Genomic DNA, 22,434 nt, shown 5'->3' on the forward strand with positions numbered 1-22,434 from the left:
TATCGGTATTGTAAAAAATATTCAAAACTTATATTTTAAGTCGTCTTCGTGAAAATTCTCGATAAAGAATTGTACAAGACGCTTAATCATATTCTAAGTATCGCAAAGGTAAGATGCGAGGGGAAAGAAGGTGTGGTATATAATACAATTACTAATCATCTTCGTGTTTCAAAAATATTGTTGCTCTTTCTAAACAGTACTTTCACGCACATTCGCTCTTACACTCTGATTATTAAAATCAACAGGATTAATTAAATTTCATACCAATTATACAGGTTTATAATTTTGAACACAATTTAATAATTGTTCTAGCTAAAGCTTCTAAAAGTGTTCAATGTTTAAATACATCAAACACATTTGACTCTATTTCTCCTTTTTGCGTTTATAAATTGCGCATCGATGTTAATGGTAATTTGTCGTTCTACCATAACATCTTTTATTTTATATTTAACAAGCAAATTATATGATCTGCTTGTACGTCCAAATTAAATTGGAAGTCAATGATTTTAATTTCGAATGTATATATCGAAAAATATACATACACATCTCCATCATCCATTTTATTATCTCACAAAATGATAACCGTTCGTGCGCAAAAGGAACACCGTTTTCAAATATATTTTTATCGCTTTGTGATTTAGGGTGGTTATGTATTTATTATATATTTATTAGGTATTATGAAAAAATAAATTTACTATCCCGCATTTTTTATATTCTGGCAGTAAGCAAAATTAATCGAAACACTTTGTAATTCGATTTTTAGATAAAACAATATTGTGATGGTTTATCGCTTTAATTGTTGGCAAATAATTAAAATCGTTAAGCAATTACGCCGTCAAATAAAAAAAATGTATCTATATAGACCACCCCATTCACGGCGATGAATGGACGTCAACTTATATACAAACGTTTATGGGATTAATATACTTCCATAATTTATGCTTAATCTGTACACGCGCTTTTTCAAATTCCTACGAATGAATATATTTACAGAATTTGGCGGTTTGTTAAAATATTTAAAAATTGGTGCGATCAATGCGATCGCGGCACGCTATTTATCTGTTGAATATGATTTTGGTCGTCGATAATAACGCGACTTGTAATAATGGAAGAAGTTCTGATTAGTTTCACACTAATTTGTTTTTCATCAAAAATAATACAGATCTACTCAAAAATCCGCCTATAGATCTCTATGAAATTATTATCTGTTCACTGGCATTTTCATTCTGTTCAACATAATTTATGTCTATAGTGCACATGTGTGTTTAATAATATTACCATTGTGTATCTTCTTTAGACTTTAGTTTAATGTCTTTTTTTAAATATAAGCGTGAATATTCATCTTGGTAATTAGCACATTGCGTGTTCGACTTGTTAGATTTTTGTATATTACTACTAATTGGTGAATTACTTGGTGAATACTTCATTTCTTGTAATTCTTGTAGTTCTTTTAACGACCTCATCACCATTTGAACATCTTTTTCTTGCTCCGTTGGTTGCACCGCGCTGCCTATTGGATCATCCAAAATAAGTCCAATATCTTTTAGTTTATCTGATATTCCTCTTGATGATGCATCATCATTAAAAATTTGACTTAAATAATTAGTAGCAGCAATTGTTTCTTCATTTTGTCTCTGTTCCTGTTCTTCTTTCGTAAGTGATGGCTGTTGCTGCTGTTGTTGTATAGGCACTACATCCGAATTAACATATCCTACCTGTTTATCTAATACCTTTTGATCCTTTTTCCTTCTTTTAACATCATGCGATTTGTGTTTACTTTCTGCACATCGCTCCCGCCTTTTGTCCTTCCTCTCAGTCTTATTGGCCAAATCAATATCTTTATCTTCTAATCTTTTACTATTTTTTACGTCAGTGTTCTCATGTAGCAGTCTGTGTTTTAAAGATACCGCTTTCGAAAGTGAAGATGCTTGATTCGATGCGGAATAATTAGAATGCTGTGACTGTGCACATGAATATGAAGCTTCCTGTCTGTGTACGGAATGATGTCCACTTTGAGGCACTTCATTTGTATTTGGAAGAACATTCGAAGTTTCAGGATAAGCAGTAATAGAAACTACATCCTTTTTATTTTCACTTATCTTCGTAGATGGCTTGTGAAAATCATTAACCGGCGTAATAGAAAGAGAACTATTAACTAGGTCCATCAAATTAATCTTTTCTACGTGACTTTTAACTGGCTTTTGAGCCATTAGCTGAGCTGTAGGCACAAGAGAAATTTTACCTACACTGGAATTATTAGCTGTCGCTGTTGAGTTCTCGTGATACTGCCCCGAACTACCAGTATCTTTATTCTTATCTTTATTCTTTATACTATGTTGCTTTTTTTCTATACTATCACTTGATTTTGTAGTTCCTTGTTTTACATAACTAGTAGAATTTTCTGTTACGTTTTGAATTTTAGATGCATTCGCTGAGACCTTTTCTTGTGAAGAAACGGCACTTATACTTGATGATTCAACTTTTGTAGAGCTGTACACCACATTTTCTGAAGAATTAGTGGTATTACCGTTGCCAACTTCTTTCAGCTTTTTTGTTTTCTTTTTCGTGCTAGAAACAAATAATTTTGTTATAGCATGTAGATTTTCTAAAACAAACACGTTCCAACTTTTTATAATGCTACTCACGTAGGTTCAGCTTCATCAACAAACTTCAGCAAAGCCTGTGCTGTCATATATCCAGGTGGCCATAATGGCAATACTTGGCGAACCATGAAAGATCCAACATAAGTATACATACTTAATTTTCTTGGTCTTAAAACATTGTAACAATGACTTTTTATACTTGCAATCTCAGATACAAGTTTTCTGTAAAAAGAAAAAAATCAGAAATTTGGTATATAACTTCCTATGATATTAGGCTATGCGCGCACTAGTGACAATCTGTCATGCGACAGTTTCGTCGTTTACGAAAAGGTTATTCGTTTATATGGACGTGCACGCATTTAAAGACACGACTGCATGACGACATTTTTGTTGTTAGAGGAAGAAAAAATTGAACTTTTAATCGACGCGGGTGAGGACGACAATTTGTCTATAATGCGCGCGAAGCTTAACGCAAATAAAATTTTCTGAAAATTTACTTTGCTTCTTCAGTCCAAGGAAATTGTTTCTTAGGAATTTTCGGTTTATCTATATCCTCACAAATATCTTCATCGTCAGAACTTTCAACATCTTCAGGAGACCCTTCTACTTCCCTGAAATAGAAATATCAGTTATCAATAAAGAAAAATGGAAGAATTGTAAAGAAATTGATAATACGGCAATGATGAAAGAATGATGATCAGCATTTATTGTGATAAAATACCGTGATCTGAAAATTTTCTGTGTAAGAATATATTATGTGAAATCCTATATAAAAAAATGTACAAGGCAGTGTACATGTGACCACTAAATCAAATTTCAGTAAACTGAAAATTTTATTGTGTCATAAAAAGAATAATGCTTATGATAAATTAAGCACTGATACTGATGATAAGCCCCGCCTGTTCGCTATCTCAATAAAAACAATAAACAAATTTTTGCAATTTTTGTAATATAGAGATTATTTTCAAAAATATGGGATATTGAGATAGCATATATATATGTAAGCATGAGTAAAGTATAGGGGCAACTAGAAAGATCAAAGAAAAAGAAGATAATTGGAAGGTGAAAATAGAAAAGGTTTCCTCTTACGAGGGACACCTTACCAACAGTACCGATATATATCCCAGTATAAATGAGGACTAAGAAATAAAAAATTATTGTAAGTTCCCATCCAAAATTACGTTGGCGCTTAACTTATACTTTAAAATTACAAATATGGTATAATTTCTAATTTTCTCTTTACGGATTTATTTCTTTATTAATCATAAAAAATATTTAAAAAGAATACTTACTTTCCTTCAGCAACTTTTTTACACTCATCTACATATTTGCAACTCACAGATGGTTTTATTTCGTCGATTATTGTTTTTAACCTATACCAATATTAATGAAAATCATTATTAAATAAAATACAATAACTGTTAAACAAATTATAAAAGCTATATAAGTTAAATTTCTAATAATGTATAATGCTACCTTTGTATAAGATCTCTAGCTTTGTAATCGAGATCCTGCACAAATAATTTCTTTGCTCTGTTTTGAAGTGCTACTTTACTACATGGTAAAAATCGTGCAAGATGGCCGTATATTTGTGGCCTCAAGCTTGGAGGCGAAAGCGCCCTCAATCTTTTCTCTAAACTGAAATAAAAATCCTGAGGTTTACTTTTCCAAAATATAAAATATTATATTGCAATTACTTACCTTAACAATAATGTATTTACTGTTGCATTGAAAAATTTAGTTTTTCCTTCTTTACTATTTTCAGCACATGCCTTCAAGTTATTAACTATTTCTACAACATTTTCTGGAAGAGAATCAGGTAATGGTTCTTCTTCTTTATCAATATCATCACATTCGGATTCAGTACCTATACAACGAGATTTTCCAGAATCTGTTGTGTCTCTACTTGATTCATCTTCAACTCTTGCAGCATTCACTACACTCTCTATTGCATCATCAATGTTACTATCCTTACCACCTAATTTTTTTAATTCTAACTTTTTTCCGTCGAAACCATTAGTATTTGAGGTCTTTTTTTCACATTTTTTTATATCAAACTTTTTATCGGAAGTATTTTTAGTTTTTTGTGTATCTACTTTATCAGACTTCTTTTTGTTTTCTTGATCTTCTGAAACTAAAATTTTTGTTACTGTAATTTTTATATCATGATGACATTATAATTATTTTACAAATATTGTATAAGTACATTACCTTCAGCATCCGTAGTTTCTCCTTTCTCTTTCCGTCTGTTTAAGGTGTCTCCATCTTGTTGAAAATTTTGCTGATCTTGGGAATTCTGTTGCTTTTTCTTTTTTTTAATAATGTTTTCATGAGTTTGTTTTTTCTCCCCATTTTCATCTATCTTCTGTTTCTAAAAGAATACCAAAAATACTTTAATATAGAGTAATAGTGAAATAAATAATATTATATCATAACTCCAATTACTTTTCTCGGTTGATCACCAGTAATATCTTCAGTATCATCCTCATCCGATGAACTAATATTTCGTTTGTCTGATCTTTTAGGGCTATCCACATCTTCTGTATCCTCTTCACTACTTTCGCTGCTTTCTTCATCATTGCTCTGATTATTGTTATTATTGTTGTGAACTAATACATGTCTATCAGCTGATCTAAATTCAAGAGCTCCACAATTGATGTAAAAGCCTCCATGTGCTGTAGTCATCTCTTCTGGTACAATTTCATCATACTAAAATGATTAAATGATGTACAAATATTATAAAATATACATTAAACAACATAATAATATTTAATATATTACATACTGCATCAGTATTGTCGATAAAAGAATCATTTTCATCATATCCAGCTCCCAAATCCACATAATCCTCATATTTATGTCTTTTTTTGCCCATGGTAGAAGTTCCCTGTAAAGATCAAAGGATATTCATTATTCTTTCAATAATGAATAAATTCTCAAACATTCGATGTCATAAATTAATATAAATTTTTTAAAAATTACGTTTCACATACATATTTCGCTTCAAATCGTCTTGCCATGTCTCGTAGTTTATCATCATCGTCGTCGTCGTCAAAAGACAGCCCATTGGTTACATTTTCATCTCCTCGTTTTAATTCCTTCCTCCGTTTTTTCTGTAATAAGATGAACTATTCGTGAACGTTGCTCGTGCGCTACTTTTAACGCATGGATAAATCGCGGCTCATTTCAATTTCGTCGCGCGCTTTCACTATTTTAATAAACATTAAAGAACGATTTACTTTGCGCACGCGTTCATCAATGACATTCATAACAAACAGATTTCGATGTATAAAATTCAAATATTGAAATGGATCATGTAGATAAATTAATATGTTTTGCAATTTATTTATTAATAAATATTTAAACAAAGAGCCATACTGTCGATAAAATATTGATAAAATACAGTAGATTTAGAATGAACATTAAGAAACGTAAGTACGAAAAAGAAGAATAAATTGATTCAAAAGAGGGCATAAACCGTCCATTCATACCAGGAGCACATACTACGTGTAGAATGTCACTGTTGCTCTTTCTTTTGAAACGCGCAACTCCCTGTTATCTTCTGCTCTCCTAGTACCAGAGACGCTACAACCAGTGATTGATACCAACAAAAAGTTACATTTATCGGTAACTTCTAACTAAATACATTAAATTATAAACAATATTTCAAATAAATTGTATCGAACAAATATAATTATGCAAGTTTCAAAAAAATTTAGCATTAAAAGATTTGAAACATAACATATAATAAATATATGTTAATAACGCGATATAAATTTGCGTAATTTTATTATTAATATTTATGTATTATTTAATTTCTATACAATAATGGTTCTATCTTACATGTAATATTACGTTACATTGTCAAATAAATAACAATGATCTTCTGAAAAAATCTTTTTTCAATGCATACAAGATTTAATTAATTTTTATAATATTTGTACCAACAAAAATGCAAATTTTAAAACAATTTTTTTATAATTTTGACTCTAAAGCTATATAAAAATGAGTCACTAATTTTCGGCTTCAGCCCAAATCTGATCAAATAGGTTATAACCATAAAGTTAACACAAAGTAATAGATATTTTTAAATAATGTACATTTTGTGAATTTAAAACAGGATAATGTTTTACTTCTCTCGAATAATGCAAGTGCTTTATACTCTAGTGAATGTAGGAAGAATAGAATATTAAAATATGTAGGATATATAATATAAATAACATTGTAATTGATATAATACAAAATAAAATAACGAAAGAAACGAAAAAAAAGATTGAAAAACACTATTGCACAATATTCATATAATGCGAATCAATGTGTTCTAACTGTTTTAAGCCGACAGTCACGAGTTGTCTACGATACATCGATCATAAAACTAATAATCATATACTCTACGTACATGCATAAGATCACTGAGATAAGATACAGACTAAACTATTACGTACATACATAAGAAAAAAAGCTATTAATGAAAGTACCATGCTTAGTGAAACAAAATAAACACGTCCCGAAGTAATGTGAACGGCTGTTTCAATGAATTCACGATACCGAATAGTATTCAATTGTATCATAATATTTCTCTAATTTGTTACATATACATATGAAAAAATGATTATCATGAAAACAAGTATTAAACGATTATTCATAACGTTAAAATGAAGCATTGAACAGACATTGTTTCCATGTTAGCATACGTTAACACGGACATCCACCGGCAATGCGTTCTGACGTTTCTATTCGATGGCTTCGAATTGATCACATCTTTTTCTACCAGTTTATACATAATATTCATATATTCTCTCTAGCAGAAGATGTATACGAATAAGAATAGCGCACATATTGTGGGACTGTCGGAGCTCACGCGGTAGCCGCGACATGACAATTCACTTGAGTAACGGATACAAGTACACTGGGTTTCATGCAGCCTGAAAATGGGCGATTCCATTGGCATTTTTGCAGTTTCTTGTCAAACTGAGTACATGAAACGAAATCATAACCGGTGTCTGTGGTAGAACTAAATGTGTTGGTAAACTTGACCGTATGGATAGGCATAGTGGGTTTTATTTTCTCTTGGACAGATAAACGGAGTGAAAGGAAGAACTGACCTCGGCTGCTTTGAGGAGTTGTGCATAGTTGAACTCAGGACATGCCTTCTCGTTCGACTCTGGCAGGGTAAGTGTAAAGCGGAAGGAGGGCGCGAGCTGTTTGCCCTTTTCCCCTTTTTTCTCCTTTTTCGCGACGTAGCCCAAGGACTCCGGTAACTCCAAGGTCTGCAAAGGTACCCTTTTAGCTTCTGACATTCCTACATTTGCACCGAACTTAACGCGGGTTACGGAAACACTGCGAACACTGCGGCAACAACATGGTCCTTTCTCTCAAACACCGCATCGACACCGCCACTCGCACGTCGCCATCTTCGGCTCGACTGTTTTTAGAGTGCGCTGTTGATGCCGCCGCCACACCGTGAATTTCACGCATGCGCCTCGCAATGCAAATAACTTTAAGCAGCGTTTCTATTCAATAATCGCGATACTTTACATGGAAACAAGTCCGATTATTTCGATAAATTACTGGAGATTATCAAATTAATTAATTGCTTTAACATCACGTTATACATTAATATTGTATATTGTATATGAATTTTATTGAAATTAAAAGGTATTTCTATTCATTCCCTGATTATAAATAATATCCTACTAATTGAAATAAAGTTACAGTGATTTAATTTGCATACGTCATTTATTAAAAACTTTCGCTAACAACTTTTACAAGTTGTCACCACGTCTATACAATCCATCGATCTGAAGATCGTGTTTACTATAATATAATAACCCTATCTTGTGTATAATAAACATTTCATTTTACTATTTATACTCCAATGCCTGCAATGGTAAAACATGTCAGTTGTACCAATCATAAAGTGTTTACATAAAATAAGAATGATTAAGTTCTGTAAAATACGCAGTCTGTATAAAATACAAGAAGCATTTTACATAAATGCTAAATATGTTTTCAGTCACTTATTTAACTAGAATTATTTGGATTATTTCCAAAATTTTCTTGTTTCTTTGCAATCTTAATTTCCGAAAATTGCTGACCTAAAATTTTCATCACTTCAGCATGTTTTATGTTACGTTCTTTTTTTACAGAATTATAATTTTCTTTAACATAAAGCGCAAACGCCGAAAGTTCTCTTTTCGGAGTTTGCATTTGTACAGTCCCAGATTTTGTTGTCTTGTTTAATAATAATTCGAATTTTCCATAGCAATGACCACATCGTTTTTTTTCGATATCCAAAGATTTGGAATGTCTACCAATACTGTAATAAAGTTCAAAGTAATTCAAACATACACATATATATATATATTCGGTAACTTATAATTAGATAGGTTATGTATGTATGTGTTATCAATCTTATACAATGCATTTTACCTGTATCCACAGCCTACACATTTATATGTAAATTTTGTTTTAATTTCGTAATCATGACACCTTCTTATTGGAGGTAGTTCAGGAAATGTTTTCATAGCTTTATTGGCCCTATTAAGTAATTAATTAAATTAATATTTTAGTGGATATGTGAATAATTAATTATTATAATATACCATTTTGTCCAAAATGGACCATGTCCATCAGAAACCCCATTTATCAACCATGCAGCTGCATGACACATTTCATGAATTAAGGTATCTCTAAGTCTGTCTGGAGTATCTAAAATCTATGTATGAAAATTTATTTTATTAATACATATCTCAGAAATTTCTTAAAAACCATATAATCATACCTTTGTTGCCAAAACTATTCGTGAAGATCTTACAATACCACCAAGTGTTCTCACTGATTTTTTGTTATAACAAAAACCAGCAGTACCTCTCATACGAACATTCCACTCCATTGACATGTCTTTTGGTAACTCATTATCAAATACTTTTTCATTATATAATTTATACAAATAATTGCACAAATCTTCTTTATTATTTTTATAATCTAATCTGTATTTCTTAGCATCTGGATGTACATTAGCAAGAGAAACACTTTGAGCCAAGGATGCCAGGAAGCTGGTACATCTTTCATACTTTGAATTATCAGAAGTTAATTTGCTTTGAGCGTTTAATTTAAATAATTGCTGTCTAGCTTTAATAGAAGCTATAAAAATATTTTTCATATTAGATACATCATACATAACATATTATGTAAATAACGTGAATATACGTTACTTTTCTTAATTGTAGATTTTGGTGGTACATCATCACCAGGATCAAATTCACTAGTGCTTGAACCTTCACTTTCATCATTACTAAATGACAATTTTCTTCTTCTTATGTTAAACATTTGATTATCATTATGTATATCACCTTCATCTTCAGTATCTGAATCACATATTGCAAGAACTCTAAAAATAAAATGTTACAGTTATAAAAATTTGATTTTTTATAGATATTTATTCTAAAAATATAATTGTTTATTACTGCCGTGCAATTGCTGGAGCTGTCGGTTTTGATTGTGTATTATTTTTTGATACTCTTGGATTCGTCAATGCAGTATAGTACAAACTTTCACAACTACTTTCTGATGATGTTTCATCTTTAATAAAGTTATCTCTCCTTTTCGTATTTTTCCGCACATTCTTTTTTGTTGATGAATGTCGTAATTTCAAATCGTTTAGAGCTATTGAATTAAAAATAATTAAAGCTGTCTTTTTTTACCTATCTTTTTAAAATAAACATAAAATTTAGTTTCATAAAAAGTATAGTATAATTACTTACATGCGTTAAAATCGTCATCTGAATCTGATATGTAAAATTTTTCCCTCTTTGTAATCTTTCTGTAACAGTTGATATTTGTAAATATTAATTAGTAGATTATTATTAATTAATTATATATTATATTATATTTTTTACTATAACACTTGCAAAGTACCTATCAGTTTGAACTGCTCTATTTTTTGTTTTAATTATTTGTTTACGTGGTTCAGAGTTTGGAAACAATACATCAGCTTTATTGCGCCAAGATTTGCCATATAATTTATCTAATATATCTGCACAATCCATGATATCTATGTTTTGTGGTACATTCATTGTAGAATTCGTTGGAGTTGACACATTATTATCAATATGACTCTTTTTTAATGTAGGGAGCTCAAGATCATTATGTTTTGTTCTTTGGACAAATTCATTTATCGTAGTCTGACATGGTACTGTATGGTAAGATGTTTTATTATAATCTGGGTTTGTAGTTTTACTTTCTCTTACAGGAAACTGATGTATCCTTCCCCTATTATTTGGAGTTTCGTAATTCATCTCTAATCTTTCCAGACTACTATTACCAGAACTTATATCATTTGTATTAGTAAGAGGCACAATACCAGGTGAACTATCACTTTGGGAATCACTTTGTGAATTAGCCATGAGCCATTGTGAGATCTGTTTTTTCTTCCTCTCTGATAGTTCAGTACATGTTGGTCCTTGATCTTCTTTTGCACATGTTTTACTCAAAAATTTACTAACGTGGGTTTTATAAGGATTTGTTAGATTCACCTGAGAGCCTTGAATAATATCACTCTCAGAATCTATTGGACTTTCATCAATAACTGTATCGTTTGCTTTTAACTTATTTTTTGGTGAAATAGCTGGATGTATGACATTGTCATCTATCTCCTCATCCAGCGCAACATTTTTCTCTTTTCTAATTTTTGGAGATTCATATATTAGTCGTGAAGATTTTATATTTTTTAGGATATTTTTAGCATCTTCTCGTGAAAGTTTTTTCTTAAAATCAATGCAGTTCCTATTCGTAGCAGGTGCAGTTTTAAATGATCGAGCAATACTACCAGAATTCTTAGAATTATTAACATCATTATTAATAGTATCGCTATGAGATTTGACATTTGTATCTGCCATGCTTTTAACAATGTTTTCTGTAGTAGAACTGACATAAGTGCTACTAGTTTTATTATAAGACATAGAAGGTATATCTTCTTTGATATACTCAATACTGGAAGATTCATCAGATGTATATAATATCTCATTGTCTTTTGCGATATCTTTTCTTTCTTTGTAATTACTAATAAACTGCAATTTTTTATTTATCTTGCATGTTTTGAGATACTTTTTATCTGTAGTCTCTGAAGACTCAGGATCTGAAGAATCTAGAATATAAATCTTATTGTCTGTTGGAATATGTTTATTTGATGTGACTTTTGATGTAGAAGTATACTTAGAAACAGAACAAGTTGAATTAGAGCTAGAATCACTTATTACTATTATATCTTCATCATCATTTACTTCTTGAGAATGAGATATAGTAGAATCTTGTGACAACTTCAAATAAAAGTTTTGTGAGCTACAAAGAGATTCTTCCATTTCTTTATCAGATTGTAGTTTTATATTATCATATTTAATATATTTTTCATTTTGCTTTTTCGAATTTTGCGTCATAAGATACTCCATCCCCTACTAAAATTAATACACGGGCTTATAAGAAGTATCACATTAAGAAATATATTTAACGTTTAAACATTACAAAATATGTTTACTCACCATAATTAGTTATGCTTTGTTAACAAGTATTCATAAAATAATATTCCAGATTCCAGTAGATATTTTACTATCGTTTCGTATCTCATTTAAAATACACCCATATATAAATGAAGGGTACATGTATAAACAAAAACAAGTACAATACAAAACAATAAAATCATCACATGCACATGACGAAAGTAAGAAAATGTTATATTAAAACAATTACATTAAAACTTGTATTACATCATAATGTAGGAAATCACGTTGTATTTTTGTATAAATTATGTTATAATAACTTTGAAAGTCAAAGTTATAAGGCCAGTGGCCAGTACTATTCGAACGAGACCGTTAAAATTTAGAATCAGTATATGCAGCTAGTTACATTAAAAAAGAACTAGAAAGTTACTAGGATCTATATCGATAACATTACAATGTCGATAAATTATTATGTGAGATAATTTCTATATAATAAAATCACTTTTCGCTCTATATTATGATTTATTTATTTGTCTAATTTCCTAAAGAAAATGTTATATTTTTATAATGTCACATTCTTTCAAATTTAACAGGTCAAAAATTGCAAAAATTTGTACACGATTATTACAATTATCAATCAATAGAAAATCTATCTTCCGTGATATATGAAATTACTTTTTCGAACGTTCCAACAAAAATAAAGAAATACACCTTTTTCTCCTTAATGATTCATGAACCTTACACGAAGAACAGTGACGTTTCTCAAACCATTAAATTTCAATCAGACGGATTTAATTTTTATACATTCAATCGCACGAAAACGAAAGAAAAATACAATAACAAAGAAAATCTTAGGAATAGAAATAGAAATGTATTAAGCACCTATAACGAACAACTAATAAGAACTTAAAATAATGACAATTAAATTCTTCCTATTGATTTATCGCAATTGTTAATAAGTAGACTTATTTATAAAATTGTAGCTAAGTAGCGATTGATTTCTATGCAGTGTATGACGTTTATCGATTCAAAAACTAATACCATTATCGCATGTGCAGTGAATAGGTATTACCAGATATCATAATAGACATTTGATGAATATGTGAAAATATTTTACGATAAAATACAATCTGAAATGTTCTTGAAACTAGAAACGAAAATTGAATCTTTCAGTTCTCCAGAAAGATGTTTTATTACAACTTTCACAACAGATATGTTCGATGAAATTAATTTTGCAAGTAAATTGACCATTTATTATCGTATCCTTAAGGTAAACGAAATTGATCAAGAAATACCATTTCTTTGCCGAGAAAAGATTTGGCGTCAATCCAAATGTTAACCCGGGAGTGTTTTCGCGAGTTTCGAGCGTTAGTTTAATGGCTCAGAATTACACCATACTAATGGTATATTTGTTACAATCAGAGGTGCGATCAAATAGTATAGGGATCTTGTTGAAAATGGAGTGATCCATAATCATAATTTATCATAGCCGTTTGAAATTTCTCTTTGAGTACTTTAACAATTTTACGTTTGTTTCCCCTCATTATGGCGTGTTATATTCGAAACTTATTGATAATCGACCATTATATCAAAGATAGGAATCGAATACGTGACTAAAATTAAACTTGATTAGATTTTAATCGAAGTTGGAAAGTGTTGCTTCTAACTTTTGCAAATAGATATCGCGAAATTCACTACGAGTTTTAAGTTTCAACAATTTCAAAAGAAATAATTAATTTAACCGTCCGGTATCGAAGAAAATTTGTTAAAGGAAAAAGGATCAATACCTTCGATAAGTATTAATAACTACTAAGGAAAGTTGATTGAATTGACCCTCATTAACATGTAATAATATAGTTGCATTAATAGAAGGTGAACAGTGAAAACTTTGCAGGAACAAAAGATTAAAATTCATCAATAAGCACAGTCATATATACATGTTTTGTACTTCAGATTTTATACAAATTCGTTTCTTTATTTTCGGTATTCGATTATACAAAATTTCAATGTCGCCAAACGTATCGTCAAATATTTTTCAAAGATTTTCATCAAGATGAAACTTCTTCTTGATGTTCGACTGTAAACCTCTCTAATCCTGGAAATGTTAACAATGATGTTGCGAAAACTTTTAAGCTTGGCGATCCGTTCGACCGTATATTTTCCATCCTTGTGACGAAAAGATACCGATTAGGATCTTTTTCGTTAGTTCGCTCGAAAAGACTTTCCATGTTTTGCATGGTTAAAAAGCTCTTGGGATTTTCAAAGTAAGGATAAGGGAAGCAAGTTCTTTTCTAGATGATAGATAAGTGAATACAATCGATTTTTTTTCCAAGTCTTAAAATTGCCAGACTATCCCTGTAAATGCGTTTCAAATAAAAAAAAAAAAAGAAAACTCGAACTCCTAAAATATATTAGAAGAAAGGAAAATATCCTAGACTACTTTATACGTATAAACTAGGAATTAGAGACGAATAGATTTCGAAATTACTAACAGTTATATAAAGCGACATTTAATATGGTAATATATGCCAGCTACAATATAATGGGATGTTTACACGTGTAACAGATTCATAGTGAATGCATTGATAATGTTGCGTTTCATGGTTTGGAAAAAAGCTGCTATTGATCTTGTATATTTATCTATATGTGACGTAAAAGTCTGACAAAATACCGAGGGTCACCAAAAGCCATATCAATACCATGTTAGAAATGGAATACAATCCGTAGCATTTTTGACGTAATATTTTTAGATAACGTAATTGTATTCTACGTGTGTACAATTTAAAAACTTGTCTATAATTTTGTCCTCTTGAAGCTCTCTTTTTATCGTTTGGAAATTATCTTCCGTCTATAAATTTCAACTGTTCGTATCAATGATTCTTAAGCTGGAATATGAATTTTTATTCCAGTCTCGCTATCATAAATATTTGAAAGCTACATTTGCTCGACCACACTTACCTTACACTCGATCAATCTTCCTTAAACGTTCCCACACGAATTTCAAAGTACTTTTCAATATCTTCAATCGATCCTAGCAAACACGTAAATTCCGATTTTCCGTTACCTCCCAATGTGCATGGATGCGGGAAATTCGTGACATGTGAGCCATTTTCCTTGACAAGATAAGCCAAGGATTAATACTTTGGAAGGATAATCTTAAAGGGTTACAACGAACGAGGCTTGCGCGATAATATCACAAAGTTCTTAGCTTTTTTTGCTTGAAATTATCATTGACTTTTCTGTGCGCTATTCCTTAAATATATACCGTTCTTCCAAAATGCGATGATCAGATGTGCGTTTCATTCGAGGGAGTCTCATCTTCGTCAGACACTTGATATTTGAGACGTCTGTTTTTCGCGTGTATTAGGATCGATGATCTTTTTGTCTGTTGCAAATATCGCGAAGCACCGATTTCGTTAGTGTCTTTGTCTGCTGTCAAAGAATACTTCGCAGGTACGTTATTCGTTCGTTTTTCATCCTCCCCATCGTTTGGCTGTAATTGAGCTGCCTCGTGCGACTTGTTTTCCACAGAATCCGAAGCGCTGTACCTACATATATGCCGGGAACAACAATTTATGGGAGCGTGAATTGGTTTACGAAGTTTTACGGTGTAAAGCGTAATCGTAGTTCGTACGACAAACAATTCACCAAGCACAAAAATGAGTGCAAAACTAACGACGAGCAAGGGAGATGCTTTTAACAAGCATTAATCAAATTTGACTTACGTCCCATATCGTTGGCTATTTACGCTTCTTTCTCGAAACACCTGAGATGCTTGGCTAGGCCTGACACCACAAATTGTACTGGAATCTCTCATGCTGCTCAGGCCAACTCTACTAATGGATGGATTGCTAGGGGAGCATCGACATGTTTCCTTAAAAGCATTCCGATATTTCGCGCTCATCACATTATACAGGATGGGATTGATGGTGGTGCTGAAGTAGTAAAGGCAACCAGTGAGCGGGTACACCCACTGGTTTATGTCATCATACGTCGAATCTTCGTACACGTATAATAATCGTTGAATGTGAAATGGCGCCCAACAGATGAAAAATGTGATCACTACGGCACCTGTAGAACCAAGTCGAAGCACGATTTCTATCCACCTTGATGTTTACTGATATTACCTGATACCTCTTTCTCCTTCTTTTTTCCTCTTCCCAATATAATAACTATAAATAAATATTAATACCTTACAACGAACCGTGAAAGATGTAGCAATGTTTATAAATGAAGATCACCGGCCAAAAATCTAAGTGCATTCTTGTTGGTTCTCTAATTTTAATGTCGCTTTATGAACGAGCGAAAGAATTGTAATATAATGGACTCGAGAGCGAAAACAACCTGTTAGGTTCAAAGATTAAAACTATTAAAATCTATTAAACAAAGATTAAACTCTATTAAAACTAGCTGATAAGCTAACGAAAACTCATGGCAGTTAAAGGCATATATTTTAGTATCTTCAACGTTTTAATATGATGACGAGAAATATTTTGATAATTTTTAAGTTGATAGAAAAACACACGTTTAACTCTAAAGCTAGTTAAAAAGCAATTTTGATAACATGGGATTCATCGAAAATCTATAAAACTGTTCCTCTATAAAAAAAAGAAGAAAGAAATGAGAAATATGTCTCATCGTGTTCTTCTCCGTGTATTCTTCAAATTTCCAACTACGTTATAACTCGCAAGAATGTTAGTACTTTCGACCTTTGTAACGTGTTATCGACAAGGTGAAAATTGTCTCGTGATACGATGATCTCGCGTTGTCGAGGAACTTTGACATCCACGTCGGCTTCCTCATCAATCTCTGAACACGTTCCTTGATAGGATATCATCTATACGGAATAATGGCTGTCTTCATGGGTAAATCAGTTCGTTCTATATATTTACACGTGCGACAAAGGTATACGTAGTTGATTAACGTATTTGCGAGGGGCGTATTAACATTTCGTAGGAACAAAGGGCGGGATGACGTTTATTTAAAATTGAACATTTACTCAGCATCCGTGTGATGGTTTTCCGTGACTGGGCTTGTTTGGTTTCACCATGAACGTATCCCTCGACGTTTTGCGCGAGGGTATCACTTTGTATTCGTAACCCTATCCTCACGTAAAGCACCGCGATAAACACCATGGGTATGAGAAAGAAGAAGATACAGCTAAGCTGGTAAAGAGGAAAATTTGGCATGTTTTCCTTCAGCATCGCGCAAATCGCGGATTCTTCCGAGTTTCGTTTCGAGTCTGGAAATCAAAACCAATCGATATTTTCAACGAGAGAAAGTAACCATTTAAAAGAAGAATAAAAAGACAGAACAAAATTTCGCGTATTTATTTACTTGCAACAACAAATTCGTATAGAAAATAAACGATATGAAAATTAATGAAACGCGCGCAAAATACATATCTATGTCGAAAAGTGTTTTTGACTCGAATTTCTTGCTCTCATTTGCTCGATTGACATTTCCGATTTTCCAAACCGTTCATTAGTTTATTGATTACATTTTCGGTTCATGAACGCATGAATACAGTTTACAGAGTGTACGTTGAGTAAATATCTATCCTGACATCGTATCAATAATATATGGCAAAATTGCGTTAATACGATTTGTAATTCAAATGTAAAATCGATACCTTTTTAAATATCTACTTGTTCAAATCTTTAAAGCACTCCTAGAAAATGCTGAAACTTCTGGTAGCAATTTTACGAGCGGTATAGTAAAGCTTGCGAAAGCCACAAAGAATGTAGAATAACAAATAGCTTTGCAAGAACTCACTTTGTGGGTATTCAACATAATCTATGTCAATGTAAGCAGCGAATGGCATAGCAAAAATCAAAGCTATCAACCATGCACCAAATATAGATCGTATAGAACGCTTCAGACCACTTCCATAATGACGAAGAGGATGATAAATTGCCAAATATCTTTCTACTGAGAATGCCACTATAGTTAGTACCGACACGTAAGAGGACCTTTAAAAAGAAAATTCTTGTAGTTGCTTTAAAACAAGATTTTTTTGCGTCGTCTCGTGTAACGTTTAAAGTATGCTATTCTTTGACTGGTGCTATGTCGACTCACGTTTCGGAGACGTACGCTCTCAGTTTACATATGCCTAATCCCCATTGCCATGGATATTGTTGCCAAAATACGCTCAATTCGAAGGGTAAACCTGAAAATTAATTGGAAAATTCGTGCTTACCCTTGTACTGTAATTATTTTCATAGGGATTCGTGCTTTTCTTTAATTACACGCTCCGTTTCCGAAATTGCCACGTTGCAAAACGAAGATAAAATCGTGCTCGTGAAGTAAATATCCTTTATATCGAGTTTATTCGTTCAATTTCCTCTCATGATCAACCTATTTACGAATAATTGAAAGTTTCACAACTTAAGAACACGGAATGCTACGAACTGCTGATTCAATAATGCAAGTGTAAAAGCAAGAGAGAATGCGATAATTTAAATGAAAAACATTTTCCAATAAAGTCTATTTCTTTTCTCTTCACGATTTTATCCATGAAATTCCTTTCCGAAATACGTTAGTTTGTACAATTGCAATGATTCGAATTCAATTACCGCTTTAGTTCGGTCAATAAAAAAAAAGAGAGAAGAAAATACTAAATTATAAAACAATGACATCGGGCGAAAATCAAAGATCAGTGAACATAAATTAATTGTAAGGCTACTTGCGATGCAAACTAATTTATTCAGGGGAATGGCGATTCAGCACCAGATACAAATGAAATCGTAACGAATAACGAATGGAATCGTAAGTGGAACCTTTAATCACAGCAAGGAACATCGAACAACCCATTAACCGACAATTAACGTCTAATGCGTGACTATTCTGCAAATATCGCCTCGCAATCGGCAATACTACATAGAACTCTTGTTAAATAGACTTTCTAATTTATACTGTGCGCTGGCAAAGACATTGTAGAATTTTCTCGAATTTCTAATTATTTCTATTTTCTTATTTTTAATACAATTCTTTACCGCTACGGTAGATAACAAATGTGATCAAATGTTAATCAAATGTACCTCATGACTGCAAGTATAGAGATTGAATAGTATATCAAGTATAAATGTATATTACATGAATACATATATCTCTTATCTTATATTACGTATATCAGTTTCCATTTCCACCGGAAATATATAATACGTGAACATAATTTTTCATCAATGAATCACATACGTCTCGACTAGTTATGAATTAATCGCAACTAATGGATTCGATAAGTTATCTACACGTGAGTCGAGCTGCAACAGCACTGCACATAAATCAACTATCGTAAAACAGTTAAAAGTAGACAATTTCTAATCTTTTTAATATCATGTTAAAATACCTCTCGATCGTAAATTTATACACAATTTGTGTGTCTAATTAAGGTTCTAATTAAAGTATCATTTCATCCGAATATTTCTTTAAACTAATTCGCTTTGATTCGACTTGCAGTTATCGTAAATTATATTCCATTATATTTACGAATTAGCATTAACTGCGACGAATAAAGTAAAAAAGAATCAACGAAAAGAATAAAGAATCAAAAACAATATAGAAAAAACAACGAGTAACGAACATTTCTTAAACTTACCCAATATTAAAAACAGCAGATCGGATACCGCCAAATTGAACAAGTAATAATTCGTCGGTGTCTGCATGGTCGGATTCCTCCATATAACGATGCAAGTGATCACATTGCCAACAAATCCGGTTACGAAGATGATAACGTACGTAAGGGTAACAGGCACGACCAACGTTAAAGATAAATACTTGGGACCGCGTATTTTTTCCAAGTATTCCAATTCGTCGCTAATGTTCTCGTAAAACGAATATTTATCCGACACATCCATCGTTCACGAATCTTAATCACCGTTTGCGACAGAAATAAATCACTTTGCCCTCTGTTCCCTTTTAAGTCACGCAACGATCATCGTTCTCCCTCACTTCGAAAACAATTAATAGTCTTCCCATAAATGACAGATATTAGCTCCATAGAAATCCCGTCGGTATTCGTCGGCAAAGGATAAATTCATCTGTTGCTCGAATCTTGACAGTTCTAGCCGAAATCAATGACGTGTGGAAAACAGTAATAACGCTGGCGCCTCCCTCCCCCCATGCGAGGGATGATCTTAAAAGCGCACCGTTCGCCAGATCGTGAACAAGTGACGTCTCTCGAGTTGCTCACCTTTGCACCACGCGCCCATCTACTACGCACCCAACCCTCCACTTTAACCCCCGCAAACCAGTCCGCATCGTAACTCGACCAATAATATCACGCGCATCTCGCCAAATCAACGATTCAAAATATTTAACGACAATTTTATCGTTCTAATTACCGAGAGAAATTTCTGCTCGCGCATACGCATATTTCACGGATTGTAACACCTGTGAGAACTTACTTCTCCCCTAGACGCGTCTTAATATTTTCCCAAACAGGACCAGGAGAGCATAGCATAAAATGAGATTTAATGCCGTGATAAATTGAACTACGCGACGACACGATAAACGGTTGCGCGATTTAACGCGAGAAATGAAGTTCTTCCGAATATTTCGCTCTGTCCGCTTCGTCTGTTCGGTATAATTCGATACACTTTCAACATTTAGCCGCTCGATCGTTTCACGTTAAAGAAAATAAAAACGATATAACGGTGTCGTTCAAAGACATTGTATAGTTCCGATGTTACTTGATATTATTAGAGGACAATTCCCAGTTGTACGTAATCTCATTAGGGGCTTTAATGTCGTTATTAAAATCCTGTACTTGGATAGTTAGGGATGATATTAAATCACGTTAAAACGTATAATTACTGTCGACTTGTACGATGAAAACAATACGAGTACCGGAGGATGCGTATTTTTGGCATCCGCTAAAATTATTGCTTATTTAGTTTAGCGGTGGAAAACACTACTACTCTACAGCATCAAAGCGTGGCTTTATTTCGATTCTTATTGTACGAAGTACAAATAGTTTTCATACAATTTAATTTCGACAAATTATTGATGTTCCCGTATGTGTGAGTGACAATCTTTGTTTCCAAGAATTTGCTTTCTCATTCTACCAATCTTGCTTCGTGTCTTTAGAATTTTCGTTCACGCAATCGTTCACGAATCTTTTCCCGTCTTATTGTCCCCAAGTATTCGTCTCTGACTGTGATTTACATTCATTTGCACATTCTTCCGGGAAGTATGACAGAATGCCGCAATTAGTGTTCTTTCATATCTTCCTGGTTCGATAGCTGGATTTATCGGTATCGCGAAACAAAAAATGAATCACGTATTTATTCGATTTGTAAGTTAAGGATTCCCGAAATAAATATCGCTTGTTGTTATCGCTATCAAGACGAGCAATCTCAATTGCTTGTTTCGGAAGATGTATCTGACGGAAATGGCAGAGTAAGAAAGCTTCTTCATAATCGAAATGTACTTCTTGTATTTGCGGAGTGCACGAGTCGAGGATTAATATCAACGTGCCAAGAATAAAAATGTAGAAGGAGAACTGAAAAATATACGATATCAGTATGATATTTAGATGGATTGTTAGATGATTACACGATCATAAAAAATTTTTTTAACGCGACAATTTGACTTTTAATAAAAATATAAGAAATTAAAAATATAGTATCGTTAAATACAGTGGATGAACGTGGACAAAAACGGAAACTTAGTACACATAACGAGTTCCTATTTTCTTTACGTCACGTACATAAATTTTACATTTTACCTTTAACGTCTTCTTACCGTGTACCGAGATAATAGCGTTACGTTTCCACGTTTTTGTCCTTATTCAGTTTTTAGATGATAAACAGTGGATTAGAAAACGTTGCGTCTGAAAAGGAAAGAGGAAAATCAATAAAATCGCGCGCACTACAGAATATGAATGAAATCTAACGGTATTACCATCGTTTAAGAAAACAATGTTACCCATTGCAATGATTTCTGGCCCATTAGTTGTGTGAAAACTGTCCGAAACATGCACTGATACACCGAATACGAGCATTCAACTATCACGAGAATGATCAATTCTGTCATACAATACAAATATTCTAACAAGACGCGTGTTGCCATGTTTACGTTCTTGAAATTTTCTTTTTAACATCATCTGGCAATGGTAGAATATAATAAACGAATACAGAAGCTTTTATTCAGGTTACACCATTCATGTTGACAACTTGAACAGAGAAATTGCTGACGCGTTCTTTTGTTCAGCTACAAAATTTTATACCTGAGAAATACCTTAACTCAAACCCTAATGTTTTTCGAAATTGTATTATTCTATATATCCTCTTTGTTCTTTCTTTCTGCACTTTCTATCGTATATCTAACTATTA

The 22,434-nt window shown here is 32.4% G+C and overlaps 3 protein-coding genes across 9 annotated transcripts; all 3 read right to left on the reverse strand.

The window, feature by feature from the left end:
• Positions 1–8: 8 nt before the first annotated feature.
• LOC132907679 (ubinuclein-1) lies at positions 9–8,047 on the reverse strand. 2 transcript variants are annotated; one of them, XM_060961014.1, is made up of 12 exons: positions 7,709–8,047; positions 5,597–5,716; positions 5,389–5,490; positions 5,049–5,312; positions 4,815–4,974; positions 4,305–4,737; positions 4,080–4,241; positions 3,896–3,976; positions 3,707–3,742; positions 3,101–3,214; positions 2,646–2,825; positions 9–2,568 (listed from the first exon to the last, which is right to left on the reverse strand). In XM_060961014.1, exons 1-12 carry the CDS (start codon positions 7,901–7,903, stop codon positions 1,275–1,277), a joined length of 3,141 nt encoding a protein of 1,046 aa, XP_060816997.1. In that variant the 5' UTR covers positions 7,904–8,047; the 3' UTR covers positions 9–1,274. The 2 variants fall into 2 exon arrangements, with proteins under 2 accessions (XP_060816997.1, XP_060816998.1); XM_060961015.1 differs by lacking the exon at positions 3,707–3,742.
• A 276-nt stretch (positions 8,048–8,323) lies between these two features.
• Positions 8,324–12,185, reverse strand: LOC132907681 (germ cell nuclear acidic protein-like). Of its 2 annotated transcripts, XM_060961017.1 has the most exons (9): positions 12,143–12,185; positions 10,524–12,058; positions 10,370–10,428; positions 10,073–10,271; positions 9,821–9,996; positions 9,388–9,749; positions 9,209–9,321; positions 9,036–9,143; positions 8,324–8,922 (listed from the first exon to the last, which is right to left on the reverse strand). In XM_060961017.1, exons 2-9 carry the CDS (start codon positions 12,050–12,052, stop codon positions 8,628–8,630), a joined length of 2,841 nt encoding a protein of 946 aa, XP_060817000.1. In that variant the 5' UTR covers positions 12,053–12,058; positions 12,143–12,185; the 3' UTR covers positions 8,324–8,627. The 2 variants fall into 2 exon arrangements, with proteins under 2 accessions (XP_060817000.1, XP_060816999.1); XM_060961016.1 differs by lacking the exon at positions 12,143–12,185 and having other exon boundaries at positions 10,524–12,089.
• Positions 12,186–14,594: 2,409 nt separating this feature from the next.
• LOC132907694 (neuropeptides capa receptor-like) lies at positions 14,595–22,401 on the reverse strand. 5 transcript variants are annotated; one of them, XM_060961043.1, is made up of 8 exons: positions 22,028–22,400; positions 19,698–21,932; positions 18,179–18,269; positions 17,876–18,072; positions 17,100–17,342; positions 15,826–16,171; positions 15,059–15,648; positions 14,595–14,985 (listed from the first exon to the last, which is right to left on the reverse strand). In XM_060961043.1, exons 2-7 carry the CDS (start codon positions 19,954–19,956, stop codon positions 15,387–15,389), a joined length of 1,398 nt encoding a protein of 465 aa, XP_060817026.1. In that variant the 5' UTR covers positions 19,957–21,932; positions 22,028–22,400; the 3' UTR covers positions 14,595–14,985; positions 15,059–15,386. The 5 variants fall into 5 exon arrangements, with proteins under 5 accessions (XP_060817026.1, XP_060817025.1, XP_060817024.1 ...); XM_060961042.1 differs by having other exon boundaries at positions 19,698–21,602; positions 21,845–22,400; XM_060961041.1 differs by having other exon boundaries at positions 14,595–14,948; positions 19,698–22,400.
• Positions 22,402–22,434: the final 33 nt, after the last annotated feature.

The sequence above is a fragment of the Bombus pascuorum genome, chromosome 6, assembly GCF_905332965.1.
Source record: "Bombus pascuorum chromosome 6, iyBomPasc1.1, whole genome shotgun sequence".
Classification (NCBI taxonomy): Eukaryota; Metazoa; Arthropoda; class Insecta; order Hymenoptera; family Apidae; genus Bombus; species Bombus pascuorum.